Below are 20,726 nucleotides of genomic sequence, written 5' to 3'. Positions count from 1 at the left end.
ACATGTATGATAGATTACAACTCCTTCATCAATTTATGTTTCAGTATATTAAAAAGCAGTTGCATTTGTTGAGACATTCCAAGAAAGCCTGATATATACATGCATACATACACACACACACACACACACAAACATACATATATATGGACTCTTTCTAACGTTTGGCTATCATAGGCTAACAGATTTCTCCTCCTACAATGTCTGTTTTGCAATGTGTGTTTTAAGTTTTTCTAGACATGAAATGAAGAACAGAATTATGCTTTCTCCATTCCAATCGATATTAATTTATCACTTCATTTTGTCGCATTGTATTTGACACATCCATGTAATGGTAGAGATACCATGTAATGGTGGCTTCTTAGGGATGTTTGTGAAGGCTGAACTAATTTATCTGCTCTCTCTCACCAGGTGAGAATCGCTTTGTCTCCCCTCTCTCCTGGAACCTAGTTGGGAGGAACCTTTTTGCCATGGCTATAGAAGGAGTTGTGTTCTTCGTCATCACGGTGTTGATCCAGTACAGATTCTTTATCAAGTCAAGGTAAGAAATCCTCTGTAGCAATCAGCTCCTAGAATGGGAAGGGTGCATTTATATTTTAGGGTCAGGCCAAAAGTCTTCAAACTTGGCAACTTTAAGATTTGTGGACTTCAACTCCCAACCAGCAGAGCTGGCTGGAGAATTTTTGGAGTTGAAGTCCACAAGTCTTAAAGTTGCCAAGTTTGAAGATCTATGTGTTAGGCTGAGGCATGAGGACCTAAAGGAGGCGCCAACAATCTTGTGCCCTCCAGGAATTTGGAGAGGATGAAAGTTTCACTCTTGTTGATTTCCAGCTCATGCAACCAAATGTAAAGTATTATTTAAAAGTTATAGTGCTAATCCTATAGAAGGAAACATCTTACTGTAGGCAATTCTCAGGTTACAAGCCCTCCTTCAGCAACTGTTCGGAAACTCCAGATCGTGCAGAATGCAGCTGCGAGAGCAATCATGGGCTTTCCCAAAAATGCCCAAGTTACACCAACACTCCACAGTCTGCATTGGTTGCCGATCAGTTTCCGGTCACAATTCAAAGTGTTGGTTATGACCTATAAAGCCCTTCATGGCACTGGACCAGATTATCTCCAGGACCGCGTTCTGCCACACGAATCCCAGCGACCGATTAGGTCCCACAGAGTGAGCCTTCTCCGGGTCCCATCGACTAAACAATGCCGTTTGGCGGGACCCAGGGGAAGAGCCTTCTCTGTGGTGGCCCTGGCCCTCTGGAACCAACTCTCTCCAGAGATCAGAATTGCCCCCACCCTCCTCGCCTTTCGTAAGCTCCTTAAAACCCACCTCTGCCATCAGGCATGGGGGAACTGAGATGTTCTTTTCCCCTGGGCCTCTACAGTTTATGCATGGTATGTTTGTATGTATGTTTGGTTTTATAAATAAGTGTTTTTAGTTGTTTTATTATTGGATTGCTGTATATAGTTTTTATCACTGTTGTTAACCGCCCCGAGTCCACGGAGAGGAGCAGCATATAAATCCAATGAATGAATGAATGAATGAATGAAAGAAAGAAAGAAAGAAAGAAAGAATGAATGAATAAATAAATAAATAAACAAACTGTTCTTAGTTATGATACTAATTGAGGGGAATTTATGACCAGTCCTTGGTATTGTAGCTATTCATGTGATTGTGATTTGGGTACTTCTTTAATTTTGGGGGTTACATCCCAAAAACTCTACTTTCATTTTTTTTATACTAATAACTCAAATTTATTTTAGAATTTACCATAGACCTGGTTTCAGTAATACTCCTAAAACCCCATCAATTTTGTCCATTTTCTGCTCATTCTATTTCTTTGGTAACGTACCCAAACCAACTTTTCAATTTCAAATATCTCAATTCTCCAATTTAATTCTTCACCCCAGTCTGACAGTTATTCCTTCCAATTCGTGGAAGCAAAGCTAGGTTTGTCAACAAGCAAATCTTATTCAGGAAGCATTCTGTTTTTAAAGTATGGCATAGATGTTTTTTCTCTGGTACTGATGTTTGCTACCCTTAGATTTTTATATGAATTATTGAAGCATCATGGGAGTTCATTTTAAAATGTTAAGGTGGGATGGTGATTTCCGGGATATGCCTTTAACTAAGTATGAGTTTTGACTTTTGTAAATTGGGAAAGAGGATCAATTAAGTTCCACATATTGAGATGATGTCTGGTGGTGTTTCTGTTATGTAGCACAATTTGAAGTTTGAGTGCTGAAATAAGTTTTAACACAATATATTCCCTTTTCACCCTGTTTTCCAAAGGCCTATCAGCGCAAAGCTTCCGCCTGTAAATGAAGAGGATGAGGATGTGATTAGAGAAAGGCAGAGGATCATTGGTGGTGGTGGGCAGAGTGACATCTTAGAAATCAAAGAATTAACAAAGGTGAGGAAAACAACAAATTAAGTCGTGCCTATAGGAAAATGACAGTTATCTTGAGACATTTATACATGGATTCTGAAACCTGATATTGATTGTCACCCAATATTGCTGCTGAAGAAAATTTCTCCCATAAGATGGTAACAATAAGTCATTCAATGTATAAATTGACGCTACCCTTTCAGGGTTTCACTGGATATAATAAGGTAGAACAGAGTTGCTCATATGTTAACTTGTGCATGGTTTTCCTGAAGAGGCTTGTAGTTGATGCAAATGGAAAAAGCTAATAGAAAGGAAGATAAAATTTTGTAAAACCTTGCCTAGAAAGAGAAGAGAAGTGAAGGGATACAATGTGTAAAACTGAATTGTTGTCATCTACAAACCAATTTCTGTTACTGTTTCCAGAGGTACAGAATGAAACAGAAACCTGCTGTGGATAGGATCTGTGTTGGAATCCCTCCGGGAGAGGTAAAGCTTTCCAGTCTTTCTGCTTGTAAATTTTATGCAATATTACTCAAACATTAAATGGTAACTAAATAAAGCAATTATTAAAAAATTCACATAGAAAACCTGTAGTAATGGAAAGGCTTAAGTACATGGCTGCATCATGGTACTGATGTAGAATGATTCCTTAACAATAAATGGATGAATGAATGAATAAATATACATACATACATACATACATGCATACATACAGTATACAGTGATACCTTGTCTTACAAACCCCTCGCCATACAAACTTTTTGAGATACAAACCTGGAATTTAAGATTTTTTTGCCTCTTCTTCCAAACTATTTTTACCTTACAAACCCAAGCCACTGCCACTGGGATGCCCCTCCTCCGGACTTCTGTTGCCAGCGAAGCATCCGTTTTTGCGCTGCTGGGATTTCCCTGAGGCTCCCTTCCATGGGAAACACCACCTCCAGACTTCCGTGTTTTTGTGATGCTGCAGAGGAATCCCAGCAGCGCAAAAATGGACGCTTTGCTGGCAACGGAAGTCCGGAGGTGGGGCTTCCCAGTGAGGGGAGCCTCAGCGAAATCGCAGCATCACAAAAACACGGAAATCCGGAGGTGGGGTTTCTCATGGAGGGGAGCCTCAGGGGATTCCCAGCAGCGCAAAAACGGGTGCTTCGGCTGGCAAAAGGGGTGAGTTTTGGGCTTGCACGCATTAATCGCTTTTTCATTGATTCCTATGGGAAACTTTGTTTCGTCTTATGAACTTTCCACCTTACAAACCAAAAGTTCGTAAGACGAGGTATCACTGTATATGTATGTATGCATGCATGTATACAGTGAATGGCCGCTCTTCTTACCTTCTATCAGAGCTCCCTTGGAGGCTGTTGCATGCATACATGCGCCCATTGCCCATGCATACACCTGTCAGCATGTGTATCAAGCCATATCTTGTGTGAGTGCGTGTGCGTGAGCACGATTTTGGCCATTTTTGTTGATATTTTTGCTTTCACGCATGCGCAGAAGCAAAAAATCAGCAAAACTAGCCAGAATCTCATTCTCACATGTGCCCTCGGGCGAGAAATCTCATGCGGGGGCACATCAGGGGTGTAGAGCTGTGCACACATCTGGGATTTTCCTACCAGAGCCACACACCTGGGAGCACCGTCTGCTGCGTGCCACTGTATGTATGTATGCATGCATGTATGTATGCATGTATGTATATATTTGCTTTGATTTTCTACATACAAATTTTTCTGATCCTTAAAGCTGTATAGTTTTTATATTTTCATAGCCTTCTGTATGCAGGTTTTTTTTGTAATCCATGTAAAAATTGTGCAAGAGCTTTTAAAATTACCACATTTTATATAATAAACATGGCTGGCCTAAGCACCCCTCATGAATTTGGGGGTTTTATAGGAGACATTTAGATATAAAACTAAGTATCTTGGTTACTGAAGGAAAAGGGGGGGCATGATCGAAACATTTAAATATGTTAAAGGGTTAAATAAGGTTCAGGAGGGAAGTGTTTTTAATAGGAAAGTGAACACAAGAACAAGGGGACACAATCTGAAGTTAGTTGGGGGAAAGATCAAAAGCAACATGAGGAAATATTATTTCACTGAAAGAGTAGTAGATCCTTGGAACAAACTTCCAGCAGACGTGGTTGGTAAATCCACAGTAACTGAATTTAAACATGCCTGGGATAAACATATATCCATCCTAAGATAAAACACAGGAAATAGTATAAGGGCAGACTAGATGGACCATGAGGTCTTTTTCTGCCGTCAGTCTTCTATGTTTCTATGTTTCTACTGCACTAGAGTGGGACGTTCACAATGCTTGAATTCTTTCTAAATTTCAGAACAAATTAAATAGCTCTCAGATCCTGGCGTTAGTGTTGGGATGTATGCAAGGGATGTATTGGGGAAGATGGGACATGGGGTGCTGATATTGTAACTCTTAATGGTTTCAGTGCTTTGGACTCCTGGGTGTGAATGGCGCAGGGAAATCTTCCACTTTTAAGATGCTGACCGGAGACACTGATGTTACAGGAGGAGATGCTTTTCTGAAGGGAAACAGGTATGAAGAAAACTTTACAGGCGGAACTCATTTAGCAACCACAATTGGGAAAAGAAACCTTGGTTGTTAATTGAAGCAGTCATTTTAGTGAGTAATTGAAGCAGATTGCAGCTGTGTTTACTTCAGCTTTCCTTGGTTATACAGTAGTACCTCTAGATACGAGCTACTCCACATGCGAGTATTCCAAGTTACGAGCAGAGAGGCAAGCAAAATTTCTGTTCTACATACGAGCTTAAATTCGGGATACGAGCCGAGCGTCCACTAGGTGGCGCAAGAATTCCATTTTTTCCAGTTATCTCCGGGCGAAAAGCCAAATCTAAATGCATTGGTTCGAGATACAAATTGATCGACATACGAGGTCGGCTCTGGCACGAATTAAACTCATATGTCAAGGTACCACTGTATATGAAGGTAAATAAATAGGAGGATTGGTAACAAACTTACCACCTCATCACCATCGCTAAATGAAAACTACCTTTGATTAGATTAGATTAGATTTATTGGATTTATATGCCGCCCCTCTCCGCAGACTCGGGGCGGCTCACAACAATGGTAAAAAACAGTACATAGTAACAAATCTAATATTTAAAAATCTAAATTACAGTTTTAGATTTAAAAAGTCCTAAAAAGAAACCCCAATATATAAAAAACAACACACCATCGAATCATACACAAAAACTACATGGGCAAGGGGGAGATGTTTCAATTCCCCCATGCATGACAGCAGAGGTGGGTTTTAAGGAGTTTGCGAAAGGCAAGGAGGGTGGGGGCAATCCTAATCTCTGGGGGGAGCTGGTTCCAGAGGGTCGGAGCCACCACAGAGAAGGCTCTTCCCCAGGGTCCCGCCAGACGACATTATTTAGTCGACGGGACCCGGAGAAGGCCAAATCTGTGGGACCTAACCGGTCACTGGGATTCGTGCGGCAGAAGGTGACTTTATCTATTCAGCCATTTGCAAATATAATTTAGCCCAGAGTTCCCCAACTTTTCTGGTTGGCGGCCTGGAAGGCAGGAGGGGGAGGTGTTTTTATGCACTCATGTGTGCACGCGAACGGGGCCGGAAGTGCTTGGTGACGCTAGCACAAGTGGTGTGTGTGAGTGCATGCACCTGCACTGCACTGGTCAACTGCTCACACTGCCTGATGGCCTACAGACTGCGGTTCCAGCCATGTTTGGGGATCCCTGACTTAGCACATAGCGATAGCATTTAAGATTAGATTAAGATTTATTAGATTTGTATGCCGCCCCTCTCCAAAGACTCGGGGCGGCTCACAACAACAATAATACAATATACAGAGTACAAATCCAATATTAGATAAAAAGGCTAAATTTAAAACCCATAAATATTAAAAATGATCGTTACTGCACAATCACACCATTCTCATGTATTACATGAGTATTACCATTCTCATGGATTACTGCACAATCACACCATTCTCATGGATTACAGTCAGAAAAAAGGTGGTGGTGGGGGAAGAGATAGTTAGTCCCCCCATGCCTGGAGACTTAAACTTATATACCGCTTCATAGCGTTTTTACCGCTTTTTCTAAGCGTTTTACAAGGTCAGCATATTGCCCCCCAACAGCTCAACTTCTGCCTTAGGTGTTCAAGTCTGAGAATTCTGCCAGACAGCCGGAACAAAACTGACAAATTTTAAAGAAGCGGTTTCATTTCTTCACAGCATTTTGTCTAACATCGAAGAAGTCCATCAGAACATGGGCTACTGTCCTCAGTTTGATGCCATTCAGGAATTGCTGACAGGGCGAGAGCACCTGGAATTCTTTGCGCTCTTAAGAGGAGTTCCTGAGAAAGAAGTCTGCAAGGTAAATTGATACAAGCAGAAGAACCACCCAGCTTAATTGCCACCACAAATTCCCCATGGCTGGTGATTAAGTGAAATATGCAGAAATAAGCATATACTTCCTGTCCCTTAAAGGAGAAGGCAGGACATTCATGCTTTGTATGTTTCACCGTATGTTCTTATTAGTGGGTTAGAAAAATAATACAAAGTTATAAGAAAACAAACAAACGAAACAGAAAATATAAAGACTGGGCTATGTCAAATTTATTTGTATCCCACCCTATATCATTTCCAAGCCTATGTAAGCTAAATTTCTTCCTAAATGTGAAGTATTTTACAGTCTGGTCTATGGAGATTTAAGTTCCCTTTCTGCAGGGGAACTTGGGATTGCTTCACAGTCCTATTTCCCCCCACCCCATTTTATTAATTTCATGTGTACCCTCCAGTCATTTGTTCAGATGAGGAAGGAAGGAGGCAGGAAAGGAGGGTGGGAGGAAGGAAGGAAGGAAGGAAGGAAGGAAGGAAGGAAAGAGTCAGTGAGGAAGGGAGGGAGGGAAGAGGGGGAGAGAGGGAAGGAAGGAAGGAAACGGCAGGAAGGAAGGAAGGAAGGAAGGAAGGAAGGAAAGAGTCAGTGAGGAAGGGAGGGAGGGAGGGAAGAGGGGGAGAGAGGGAAGGAAGGAAGGAAACGGCAGGAAGGAAGGAAGGAAGGAAGAGGGAGGAAGAAAGGAGGTAGAGAAGGAAGGAAGAAGGCAGGGAAGAAGGAGGGAAGGGAGGAAGGAAGGAAAGAAGGAAGGAAGGAAGGAAGGAAGGAAGGGAAGGTCTTTCTTAGATTGCTTCTTCTATTTTCCATTCTCAAGAAAGGGAAATAGAATTTAATTTGTTAAAAATAGTTTTAACTTTTTTATGCCTCTGCAACCCTTCACGAACCCCCAGAAAACCCAAATGCTCCTCAATATTGTGGGTATGAACCATACTAAGTTGACTTAGGATATATAATAAACCTATGTGGATTCAAAGATAGAAAGGTGGTTCAAAACACATGGGGATATGCATATTGTATTGCCCACAACCCTTTCAACATGATGCTTCTTTCCCCATGATCAGATAGCAGCTTCGAAGTAAAAATGCTGTTGTGAATATGGAGGTTGCTCACATTGCGTCTGCCTGCAATTCTTTAAAGTAGCTGCATCTTTTCTTAAATCTCAAGCTTTAGGAAAGATGCAGCTACTTTAAAGAATTGCAGGCAGATGCAATGTGGGCAACCTCAATATTCACAACAGCATTTTTACTTTGAAATGGAAAGTATTGGCCAGTTTTAATAGATAGCAGATTAATGAACAGGAATCGAAGCGTCCGCTGTTCTAAATTACAGAGACCGTATTTCAGTTCTCACGTTGCTTTCCCATTTGGCAGGTCGGTGAATGGGCTGTCCGTAAACTAGGCCTTGTAAAATATGCTGAAAAATATGCCGGAACCTACAGTGGTGGGAACAAGCGCAAGCTATCTACTGCAATGGCCCTAATTGGGGGGCCTCCTGTGGTCTTCCTGGTAAGTATAGGCATGATCAAAATGGTAACACACCTCATTAAAACTAGGAAGACACCATGAGTAGTGTCAACCAAAACTACTTTGCTGTCAAAAGCAGATTATGAATTGCACCTCCTTCCCAATCTCTTATACTGGAATCAGATCAGAGTGTTATCTTGGGACTTGACACATGCCATAAGAATAAATAGAATTCACAAGTTAGCTCATTAAAATTGATACAATATCTCATAATTAAAATTGAAAGAGTTGACACCATTCATTTTTTTCAATATTCAATATCTTCTAGAATCATTAACTTTCCAAAGATTGGTTAGCAACTCTTGCCCCTCTCCATGAGTTGTACAGTCCGTTGTTATTGACAGGTGTAAATCACACAGCGCTTTATGGGCTATCTCCTTCTGCTTGTTGGCAAACTAAAGAGGCAGCTTCTATCGCCCTTTCTCCCTACCACACTATTTGCACTAGGGTAACTTTTTAATGAGAAAAACTTCCAAGTGCCAATTCACTCAGATTTAGTAACAGTCCAGATTTTCCCTAATTTCATTTAGCACCTTATACCAGGAAATGTACATTGTGATTAAATATTAAGCCCTTGTCTTCTGTGATTAAGCCTGGTTGACAATAAGCACTCTCCTCTGGCAGTAATGGTGAAACCAATGCATTTATTCTGTGTCAATTGAAGGATGAGCCAACTACAGGAATGGATCCCAAGGCCCGCCGCTTCCTTTGGAACTGTGCCTTGAGCATCATCAAAGAGGGAAGGTCCGTGGTCCTTACATCTCACAGGTAACTGATCACAACATTCAAAAATCGTTTTGCATTATTTTCAATTTAGAGCCCATTTACTCTCCCTTTAAATGAAAGATAACAGAATGTTCTTGATCTAAATTTTGCCAGGAAGAAAATGCACAAAAGTTTAATGGCACAACAGATCCACTTATCAGAATAAACATAAAACCAAGTAGGGCAAAATAGGCTAATAATCTTTTCTTCTTTTACAAATGACCACTTAGTAATAAAGCAGAAGATGCATTTTTTGAATTTTTATTTTATTTTAGGTAGCAAGGCTTTCTTAGGCCGGCAGAAGGCAGTATATCCACCTCCACAGCTATCTCTTTCATATGACCCTTATTACTAACATACACAGTATGCTTCCTATGAATCTAAGCTTTATTTTTCTGTGACCAAGGAAAGCTTTGGGGGGGAAGGGAAGATTTTTCTCCATGAAAAAACATGGGCCTGTACGATACAGGTCTCTGCTAGAATGGCTAACAGTGGGAAAGGGCTGGTTCGCTCACTTACAAGATATTTTAATCTTACAAGATTCCAAAACCCTGCATATCTAGAGCATCCTGTTTCTTGAGGAATTAAAACAGTTGTGGTTTCCAAAAATCACTAAATATCTATGATTGTTAAAGGGGAAATTATCAGAATGAAGACGGTAAAAAGTAATTTCAAAGTTTATAAATAGATTGATATGATTAGTTGCATACAATGGGAGAGAGTTGTAAAAACATGTTTAATAATATTTTTACTGATTTTTCTCTTTTTTTAATTGTTATTTTTTTATGTTTCTTGTATTGTTCCTTTATCTTTACATAATTATAGCATCTTATGTTTGGAAAAATGACAGACAAAGGCAACTACTTTTCTAATTATTTTTCAAGACGACATAACGAACTTGCCGTAGTTCTATTAATAAATAAATAAAACAATGGATTTTAAAACTATTTCCACTTTTTACATGTTGTCCACTATGCCTCTTTACATTTCTTTTTCCTTTTATGTAATTATTTTTTTCCCATTAATTGTTTTCATAAATACATCCTTTAAAAAGCTGTTGAATATTTCACATGTATAATGAATTTGGTTTTCTTCCCCAAATAGCATGGAAGAATGTGAAGCCCTCTGTACTCGAATGGCAATCATGGTGAATGGGCGGTTCAGGTGCCTTGGCAGTGTCCAACACTTGAAGAACAGGTAAAACTGTTTGGTCCCTCCTGTTTTTATTTCAAATATATGCATTTCTGTTTTTTGAAAGATGGATAGCTCATAGTAAGGTTTTTACAATGACTTTTTAAAAAAACTTTGCATAAAGTCCCAAAAGTACTTTTTTAAAATAAACTTTATTAATTTTTCATAAAAATTGACAAACATACAAACACACATTTAACATAAAATTCGGGTTGCAATTCCCCGCTTGTCATAGAAGTCAAATTTCCATACAGAAAAAGAATACAGTATTAACACCTTGTATCAACATATTAATTTAACTGAAAAAAAGAAATTTTGTTTAACCTTGTATAAAAAAGAAAAACCTTCATATATAAACAAGATAAAACCAAAAATTTAAATCATAACAATACTTCTACAGTTCTCACATAAATTTTACTTTTAATTCTTCTTCTTATTTATCCATATATACACTTTATTCCAAATCACATAAAATTATGATTCCTCTTGGTTGTTTAGCCGTCTTGTCATCATATCCATTTCAGCGCAATCTAATATTTTCTTAATTACCTCTTCCTCTTTGGGAATATTTTCCCCTTTCCAATTTTGCGCATATACTATTATGGCCGCTGTCAAAATATGAATAACTAAGTGAAAAATATCTTTCTTATATTTATATTAAACTACAAATAACTATTAAAAAGCAAGGAACTACAAATAACTATTAAAAAAACAAACAAAAACAAAAGTACTTTTTTAGGAGGCAACATGACTTTCTTGTTTTTTTTTCTTTGAAGACATTTCAGTTCTCATCTAAGAAGCTTAGAAACATAGAAATTGACAGCAGAAAAAGAACTCATGGTCCATCTAGTCTGCCTTTATACTATTTCCTGTATTTTATCTTAGGATGGATATATGTTTATCCCAGGCATTTTTAAATTCAGTTACTGTGGATTTACCAACCACATCTGCTGGAAGTTTGTTCCAAGCATCTACTACTCTTTCAGTCAAATAATATTTTCTCATGTTGCTTTTGATCTTTCCCCCAACTAACTTCAGATTGTGTCCCCTTGTTCTTGTGTTCACTTTCCTATTAAAAACACTTCCCTCCTGAACCTTATTTAACCTTTTGACATATTTAAATCTTTCGATCATGTCCCCCCTTTCCCTTCTGTCCTCCAGAGGGTCTTCAGCTCTGACTGGATAGTAGGGATTGGAAGGATTTATATTCCTTGCAGACAGCTGGTTGTTTGCATCCTTTCAATGGCACTCTAAAAGGATGCAAATGACCAGCTGTCTCAATTAAGAAGCAGCTTCTGCAATTTGCAGAAAACCCCCCCACACATAGTTAAAACATTTATGGGTGGAATAGTCCAGATTCTTCTTAAAAGCCTGAAATGGCTTTTTAAGAAACTTTCAGATATGAGCAACTCATCTCGTTCTTAAGATAGACTGTTGATAGACTATTCTGTTTATGTACATACATACCTTATGATCAGAATTTTTTCCTTATTCCTTTCCTTATTTAAGGAAAATTTAGGTTGCTACAATTTATACCCATTACTTTTTATCCTGGGTCTTGTAGACAAGAAAATAGTTTTTGGGCAACTGCCCAGTTTTCCAATTTGCTAATTTATTGGTTGAATTTACTCACATTTATACTTAAGGAAGATAATGTGAAAAAAGGGCAAGTTTAATATTAAATTTTATCTATCTTCCTGCTAATATCAGGGAATTGAAAGGATGTCAGTGTTTTAAGAAAGATTATTTAGTATTCCATCACTTAACTCCCATTGAAGATGAACATTTAAGATTACAATGTCTAAGCACATGGCTAATAAATCTAAATCTAATAATCGGATGTTAGCTGGTGGTATATATATATACTTGCATTGCTGTCCTTTTTGTTTATTAATGCGATGACTATAAAATAAACGACAACTCATTCCTGGCATAGAATTTGCTGTAAAACATGTAGGACATGAAGGCTTGTAAGCTTAATATTTTCTGGATCACTCATAAGTCAATGAAAATGAAATAAGCTTGTTCTGAAAAGTTATTTCAAAATCACAGATACATCGCTTTCCTGTGCTTGTCCAAATAGACACATAAGGTCCTTGTTGTTTACATTGCTTTTCCTTTTTATGTTTAGTCGTAAGTTGTGTGGACTCTTTTGGCATTCATGCCAAACTGATTAATGAATACCTGAAAGCACACGCAGCTGTAATCATATATATTAGATCCTCATCGAAGAAAAATGGTTGTCCAAATTTGATTTATCATGGATCAATGAGCATGTTGAGGCTTTTCTCATTAATCCCCAGCAGGGGTGGGTTCCAACTTACCTTACTGCTAGTTAGCTTCCTCCTACACTGCATAGCCATGCCTCGTGGGCATGTGCATGCATGCACAGTACAACCCCCCCCCAAAAAATCCAACCCCCAGCCCCCCAAAAATGCCAAAAAAAATGGCGACCGCTTGATATACCGACGGAGAGAGACATGATTAAAAAAATACTCGACTGTGCAGAACTGGACAAACTAACACAGGAACCTAAAAACAAGGACTAGTCAGGCTATTACGATACTTGGAAAGAATTTTACATATGGGTTGACAATAGAAGAAATAACAGCTGTAAATAATATATATTATGTTTATTACATATTAGATTTTTTAAAAATAAATTAAGATTGAGAATTTATTATAATCTTAATTGTTATTATACTGCTTAAATGTCAAGCTAGAACTGAACCACTGTTGTTACAGCCCGCAAATACATACTAAGAAAGAAATTACTTGAGTTTCAGTTCAGGTAGTGGAGAGGGTTAGGGTTATGTTTTGTTGGTCTGTGTTGTTTTGTACTTCAAGACATATGTATAATCAAAATAAGCAAACATATGATAAATTATGTAATGTCTTTTTTAATATTTATAAACTCAATAAAAATAATTTAAAAAATGGCAATCACATGCACAGTGCTGGAAACTCGGCTTCTGCACATGTGGTGAAGAAAAAAAAAGCTTAAAAATTCAGAAAACATTTTTTAAAAAAAAAACATGGTGGCGGCCACAGACTAGCACCGACCGATCCAGTTCATTAATGTCATCGTGACATAATCAGAGGGTTCGCTACCGGTTCAGGCGAACCAGTCCGAACCGAGAGGAACCCACCACTGATCTCCAGGACTATGATTATGTGGCACTTTTGAAATCAATGGCACGTTTTTTCCAGGATCAGAAATGACCTGTGAGAAAGCCAGAAGACATTACAGCTATGATGTCCTTTAAAAAAAACCTTTGGGTAACCCTGCTGAGTACCCCTGCTTTCCTTACGTTTCAGGTTTGGAGATGGCTACACAATCATTTTACGAATAGCAGGGACGATCCCTGACCTCACCCCTGTTGAGAACTTCTTCAAGCTCGCTTTCCCGGGAAGTGTGCTGAAGGAGAAGCATCGCAACATGTTGCAATATCAGCTCCCATCCTCTCCGTCCTCTCTGGCTAGGATATTTAGCATCCTCTCCCAGAACAAAAAGAGACTCCACATAGAAGACTACTCCGTTTCCCAGACCACACTTGACCAAGTAAGTTGATAGCATGACATTTTTTGGGGGGGGAGGAAGTGTCTCAACATCTCCTTCCTTTAGTGCTGGGCGGTGCAGTCAGGTGCTCCGTGACAGTAGAAAATTCCAGGGAGGGCACGCATCTGCGCGCCCCTGATGTGCACATGTGCGCTTGTTGGTGCGAGATCTGGCTTCTGTGCATGCGCAAGTGAGATTTCAGCTATTTTCGCTGATTTTTTGCTTTGTGCATGCACGGAAGCAAAAATGTTGGCAAAAATCAGCAAAATCTCTTGTGCCCTCATCATGCAAGTTTTTGGAGGTTTTGGAGGGCGCACGGTAGCGCCAAAGATGAGCGGCCCTTCCCTGCTTTCCTTGATCGTCAGCTTGAGTTGTACACTTCAGTTGTTGTTGTTGTTGTTGTTGTTGTTGTTGTTATTATTATTATTATTATTATTATTATATTCTACCCTTCTAATATGATAGGGTTTTAGTTATTTCTTTTAATATTAGAGTTTTGCTACTATAATATTGTTTTTATCATTGTTGTGAGCCACCCCGAGTCATCGGAGAGGGGCGGCATACAAATCTAATAAATTATTATTATTATTATTATTATTATTATTATTATTATTCTCTGACGACTTGGAGCGGCTCACAAAATACAATACAATATTAATATGCGTACAAATCTAATACAGTGGTACCTCAAGATACGAACCCCTCGTCTTACGAACAACTCGTGATACGAACCCGGGGTTCAGAAAAATTTTGCCTCTTCTTACGAACTTTTTTCGAGTTACGAACCGGCGTTTGGAGACTGCTGGGAAGCCGTGCGGCTGTTTTAAAAGGTAACAGCCGGGCGGCGGGGCTTCCCAGAAGCCTCCCGAACACCGGTTCGTAACTCGAACAAAGTTCGTAAGAAGAGGCAAAATTTTGCTGAACCCTGGGTTCGGTTCGGGAGGTTGCTGGGAAGCCCCCCAGGCTGGCTGCGACCTTTTAAAACACCTGCGCCGCTTCGCAGCTGTCTCCCGAAGTCGAACGCGGAAGTTCGGCTTTAGCGTTCGGCTTCAGGAGACAGCTGGGAAGCGGCGCGGGTGTTTTAAAAGGTCGCAGCCGGCCTGGGGGGCTTGCCAGCACCCCCCTGAACCCCGAACTTTTGCCAAACTTCGGGTTCGGGGTTCGGGGGGGTGCTGGCAAGCCCCCCAGGCCGGCTGCGACCTTTTAAAACACCCGCGCCGCTTCGCAGCTGTCTCCCGAAGCCGAACGCGGAAGTTCGGCTTCAGCGTTCGGCTTCAGGAGACAGCTGCGAAACGGCGCGGGTGTTTTAAAAGGTCGCAGCCGGCCTGGGGGGCTTGCCAGCACCCCCCCGAACCCTGAACTTTTGCCGAACTTCCGGGTTCGGGGTTCGGGGGGGTGCTGGCAAGCCCCCCAGGCCGGCTGCGACCTTTTAAAACACCCGCGCCGCTTTGCAGCTGTCTCCCGAAGCCGAACGCAGAAGTTCGGCTTTAGCGTTCGGCTTCAGGAGACAGCTGGGAAGCAGCGCGGGTGTTTTAAAAGGTCGCAGCCGGCCTGGGGGGCTTGCCAGCACCCCCCCGAACCCCGAACCCGGGTTCGGGGGGTGCTGGCAAGCCCCCCAGGCCGGCTGTCACCTTTTAAAACAGCCGTGCGGCTTCCCAGCAGTCGCCGAAAGCCGTTTTTTTGCAGGGTTTTTTTTGGTTGCACGGATTAATTGACTTTACATTGTTTCCTATGGGAAACAATGTTTCGTCTTACAAACCTTTCGTCTTACGAACCTCCTCCTTGCACCAATTAAGTTCGTATCATGAGGTATTACTGTAGTTAAAATTCTAAACTAAAATCCCCTTATATTTAAAAACAATCAATTAACTCAATCACATCCATACATAATATTTCATGGTCAGAGAAAAGGGGGAGCATGCTCTAACTGCCCCAGGCCTGGCAACCTATCTATGTAGGACCTAATCGGCCGCTGGGATTACTACCTTGGTTCTTTCTCCGCTGGTTGAATATTCACTCCAGTCCAATAAGTGACAAAGAGGAATCAACATCTCCCTGTGATGACCTATTTTCGCTTTTGCAAAAGGCGAGGAGGGTGGAGGCAGTGCTCTGGGGAGGAGCTGATTCGAGGGCTGGGGCCACCACAGAGAAGGCTCTTCCCCTAGGTCCCGCCAGATGACATTGTCTAGTCGACGGAACCTGGAGAAGGCCAACTCTGTGGGACCTAATCGGCCACTGGGATTGCTACCTTGGTTCTTTCCCCGCTGGTTGAATATTCACTCGTCACAATAGGTGACAAAGAGGAATCAACATCTCCCTGTGATGACCTATTTTCGCTTTTGCAAAAGGCGAGGAGGGTGGAGGCAGTGCTCTGGGAGGAGTTGATTCGAGGGCTGGGGCCACCACAGAGAAGGCTCTTCCCCAGGTCCCGCCAGATGACATTATCTAGTCGACGGAACCTGGACAAGGTGACAAAGAGGAATCGACATCTCCTTGTGATGACCTCATTGTTGATGTGCACCTTTTTGTTCTCTCAGGTATTTGTAAACTTCGCCAAGGACCAAAGTGATGAAGACCACACAAAAGACTTGTCGTTGCACAAAAACCAGACTACGGTAGATGTAGCTGTCTTGACTTCCTTTTTGAAAGATGAAAAGGTGAAGGAAAGCTGTGTGTGAATATCCTTCCTCAGAAGGACACGATGGTCGCGCTGAGCAGAAGGGAGAAACGTTCATCCTTTCTGTATTAAGGATGGGATCTTCCCAAGTGGACACAGATCGAGGCCGAGGAGATGCAGATGGAAATTACCAATGGGACATTGTACCGGTAATCATTCAATGCAATGCAATTCAATGCAAACGAAACAATATTCCATTACAGAGGCAGGGCCTCTGGGACATGTTGCCTTGTTGTACTGTTCTCTAGTGAAAGACTTGAATTTAGCTATTCTTACATTATAATTCTGTGAAACTCTTAATATGGTGCCACTTGCTGCTACGTCGTCTTCTGCCATACTCCCAGTTGTTTCTACTTAGTTCGTTTCGTGTTAAGAATTACGTTAACAACAGTTCAGAGAGTTGTGGCCAGTGATTTATTTATTCACCATGCTAAGGTAGGCACAGCCCGCTCGGCACAGGGAAAGGAACTGCTTGGGCGCTACATCATTGCTGGCAATGAATGCATCAACAGAACCAGCGTCCAGCAGTGACACCCAGTGCGATATTGTGGCCTTATTTAAGTATTAGCTATTGGCCTGGTTGACTCATACATGCTTGAGGGGACTGGTATGACAGCCATTAGGAGGTCTTAGTAGTGGGACATGAAGTACACCATCAAAATAGGCTACTTTGATTTCAATGTTTCTTAATGGCTTGTAGAAGAATCAACTACTAACCATCAAAGCATCCGAGACAAATTTCTGTCCTAATGGTAGGGTGACCAATTGCTTGTTTTCTCCCCTTTGCTTTGTTGTGGAACTGTTGCTCTTTTTACATTTCTTTACTTAAGCTCGATTGTTGATATGTCTATTTTCTTGTAAAAATGCTATCTGTCAAGAGAGACTCCGCAATCTCTAAAGAACCCTCTATTATCACCCATACTAAGGCATCTGTTTTCCTGTTTTATCACAAAATATCTAAATGTGTATAGCATTATTTCCGTCAATGTTGAAAACCTTCAGTTATATATCCTCACCTCTGTCCTGGTTTTTATATCATTTGAAATCATACAATGGTGACCTCCTACTTTGCGTAGCAGATGTGAGGTTTCAGAGTTGAGGTTGGAGAAAATCCTCCAGAAAAAAACAGCTGGGGGTCTTGAGTTTCCATAGTCCTTCCATTTCTCTTACTCCATGGCTTTTATGTGGCCCATACACTGATCTCCTACTCCAGATGTAGATTGAAGGTAGGCATTAAAAGTTGGATATGTGGATGACAAGCAACTGAAACATAATTTTTAAAAAAATATAGTCTATTTTTCAGCAATTGTTTATTTGGAAATTTATATGGAAGCTTTTTTTACCCCCCCAGTCAGCCCAGATTGTACCTTTAAATAAAAAGGTAGGAGAAGCAAAATGGCTACAAACATCTGTTTGTAGTACTGGGTAACAAACCAACACTTGTGCTCATCACAGCTGCCATATACTAATATTTCAGACCTGTCCCAAGCTAGCTAAAATTCTGAAATGATTAGCTGCACTAAGTCTTTTTGAAGGCAGCGGGACATCAATCTGAATGCTGTACACTCATTTTTGCACCCAACTTTCAATGACTTGCAATTTAGTTTCCCCCTCTCTTTTTTTCTTTTTCTGTCTCTTTCCATATAAGTAGGTATTTTTTCTACAAATATAAATGCTCTATTTTAATATGATTTTAAAACACATTTGCAAATTTAATACAACCCAAACGGAGGTAAACATTAACTATACAATCCCTTGACACAACAGTAAGTCAAAATAACTGGTTTAGAGTTAAATGACAGCTGTATTTGCAATGTAAGGTTGAAATCCTATGCAAGGTGACTTGGCAGTTAGCTCTACTGATCACAATGGGACTTCAGTACAGGAATAATTGCATCTTCCAGTTGCTTTCAAATTCTTACTGATGTTTCATTAGAAATAATGATTTCTAGAAGTGCTTCTTGCTAAGAATGGAGATCCAGGCTAGGCTTGTTCCACACAAAATATTGGTAAATCACTGCATATAAATTTTCCTTTGCATCAGATAAATTAGCTGGAATCATCCTAATTTAGGGGTGTCAAATTCGATTTAATTGATGGCTGCATCAGGGTTGTTTAAGCTTGGGGGGGGGGCGCAGTTGGGCATGGGCGCAGTGGATGTGGCCAGTTCGACGTCCTGCAGACCACACACGGGCTTCCTGCAGCCCTCTGCCAGCAAAAATGGACATAAACCCCTTCAGAGCTCTATTTTCATCGGCAGAGGCACAGCAAGCTGGTCCTTCACTATTTTCAGGGTGTTCCTGCGGTCCAGATCCAAGCATCCTGCAGGCCGGATCCAGCCTTGAGTTTGACAGCTCTTTCCTAATTGCTGTCTTGTCGTGTGATATAAAACCACTGATCAAGGAACTGAGCAAGAATATTTGCTTCATGTTATGTGATTAAAAGTGCTGTTATCCTTCTGCAGTATTTGTGATACTGTAAAGATAGTTTCATATGAATATATTTCTTACAGAATATGTATAATAAGTCCCTATTACTGTGCTTTTCCTCCCAGTTCTGTTCCAATCCCTTCCCTTCTCTAATATGATTGGTCCTTCATTCCAAGCACTTTATGCTGGCTGTAATGGGATCTATTTTTGCACTGGAATATCTTATAAACTTTGCAAAACGATAGTTTCACATATACACAAAAACAATCTTTTAAGTTAAAAATCTTTCAATGGACATTTTCATGGAAAAACAAATATATATTTGTAATGCTAATAACTATTTGTGAAATATTAATAGGCATCTGTTAATTGCCTTGTATCAAGTAAAGAATAAAAGTGTTGCTGGTTTACAGATTATTAAGCGTTTGTGAGATTTATGTTAATCTAAACACTGTAAGTAGGAAATGGTATAGTTCTCTATTTCTCAATAATGAAGTATTGTAGATATATAGTGTTCTGTCGAGCTGTCTGGTAGAATCCTCCCAAAAATGCACAGATACAATTTCAGACACACACATGTTTGAAAATCCAAAACAATGTTCTTTATACTGAAAATGGAAATAAACAGAGCACTCTTTTTGTATAACAAAGAGCACTTGTCTCCAAACAAATTGGTAATTTGCACAAGTCCCTTATCAGTTCTGTGATACTTAGCTTGCAGCTGTGAGGCAATTCACAGTCCTTATTCTTTTACAAAGTGAAACACACTTTGCTCTGGGTTAGTTTCAAAGCGGGGGAAAATCAGCACACAAAGATCAAAGTCAGCAAAGCAGTCATGAAACACAAGGATCAGATAATCCTCCACAATGACCAAACCCACAGGCTGCTATTTATAGCAGCCTCACTAATTACCACAGCCCCACCCAACCACAGGTGGCCTCATTTTCTTTGATAATAATCTCTCAGTTGTTGTTGCCTGTGCATCGCTCTCCGCATGCGTGACTGTATCATTAACTCTTGTTCTGAATCCAAGGAGGAGCTAGATAATTGATCTCCTTCTGAGCTGTCTGCCACACTCTCCTCCTCCCTGTCACTCATGTCTTCTTGGTCAGAGGAGCCTTCATCAGCAGATTCCACGGGGGGGGGGGCAAAACAGGCCTGCAGCATGTGGATGTCTCCCCCACATCCACAGTCCTTGGGGCAGGAGCTGGGCCAGAGCTAACCACAACATATAGTAGCTGGTTAATGCAGAATTAGAATATGTAGTGTATGTTTTGTTAAAAATGAAGTGCACTGATTAACTGAATTCCAATTATGAACAAAGATATTCTGAAGACGACATTGCATTTTAACCTAAAAAGACATGTATATGAATGTTTTTCCGAATATGGTTCAGATTATTAGTTTTGCTTTTCCGGTTAGCCCATTTGGCTGTTTTTTCACCATCCCAGGCTTCAGTGAAGCCTGTGCACATGCATGGGGATATTATGGGGGGAATTGTGTGCATACATGGGGCAGCATTAGGTGTGTGTGTAGGCATGGGGGAGAGGGAATGGCTGTGGGCATGTGTGGGCAAGCTAGCACACACACACACACACTTTTGACACATGAACCAAAGAAGGTTTGCCATCACTGTCATAGAGCCTGTCCCTAATTAGGGCTGAAAGAGCATGACTGGCTAAGGCCATCCAGCTGGCTTTTGTGCCTTAAAGGAAAATTAGATCCTGGATCTCCTTAAACCTACAACATACTAGTTCTCTGGGATGAGCTCAACGGGAATGAATCCTACTATAAAAA

The 20,726-nt window shown here is 40.6% G+C and overlaps 1 protein-coding gene across 2 annotated transcripts in view; it reads left to right on the top strand.

Moving 5' to 3' along the window:
- ABCA1 (ATP binding cassette subfamily A member 1) overlaps positions 1–19,344 on the top strand; it is a 167,428-nt gene extending 148,084 nt beyond the window's left edge. For both annotated transcript variants that reach the window (XM_070742367.1, XM_070742368.1), the window contains 10 exons: positions 409–538; positions 2,291–2,411; positions 2,811–2,873; positions 4,834–4,940; positions 6,623–6,764; positions 8,156–8,290; positions 8,973–9,076; positions 10,178–10,270; positions 13,583–13,826; positions 16,361–19,344. In XM_070742367.1, the coding sequence (XP_070598468.1) occupies positions 409–538; positions 2,291–2,411; positions 2,811–2,873; positions 4,834–4,940; positions 6,623–6,764; positions 8,156–8,290; positions 8,973–9,076; positions 10,178–10,270; positions 13,583–13,826; positions 16,361–16,501 (1,280 nt within the window). In that variant the 3' untranslated portion in view covers positions 16,502–19,344. The remainder of the gene's footprint in view (positions 1–408; positions 539–2,290; positions 2,412–2,810; positions 2,874–4,833; positions 4,941–6,622; positions 6,765–8,155; positions 8,291–8,972; positions 9,077–10,177; positions 10,271–13,582; positions 13,827–16,360) is intronic.
- Positions 19,345–20,726: the final 1,382 nt, after the last annotated feature.

The sequence above is a fragment of the Erythrolamprus reginae genome, chromosome 2, assembly GCF_031021105.1.
Source record: "Erythrolamprus reginae isolate rEryReg1 chromosome 2, rEryReg1.hap1, whole genome shotgun sequence".
NCBI lineage: Eukaryota > Metazoa > Chordata > Lepidosauria > Squamata > Dipsadidae > Erythrolamprus > Erythrolamprus reginae.
The sequence above is the reverse complement of the archived record's forward strand: the minus strand, read 5'-3'. Positions and strand labels throughout refer to the sequence as shown.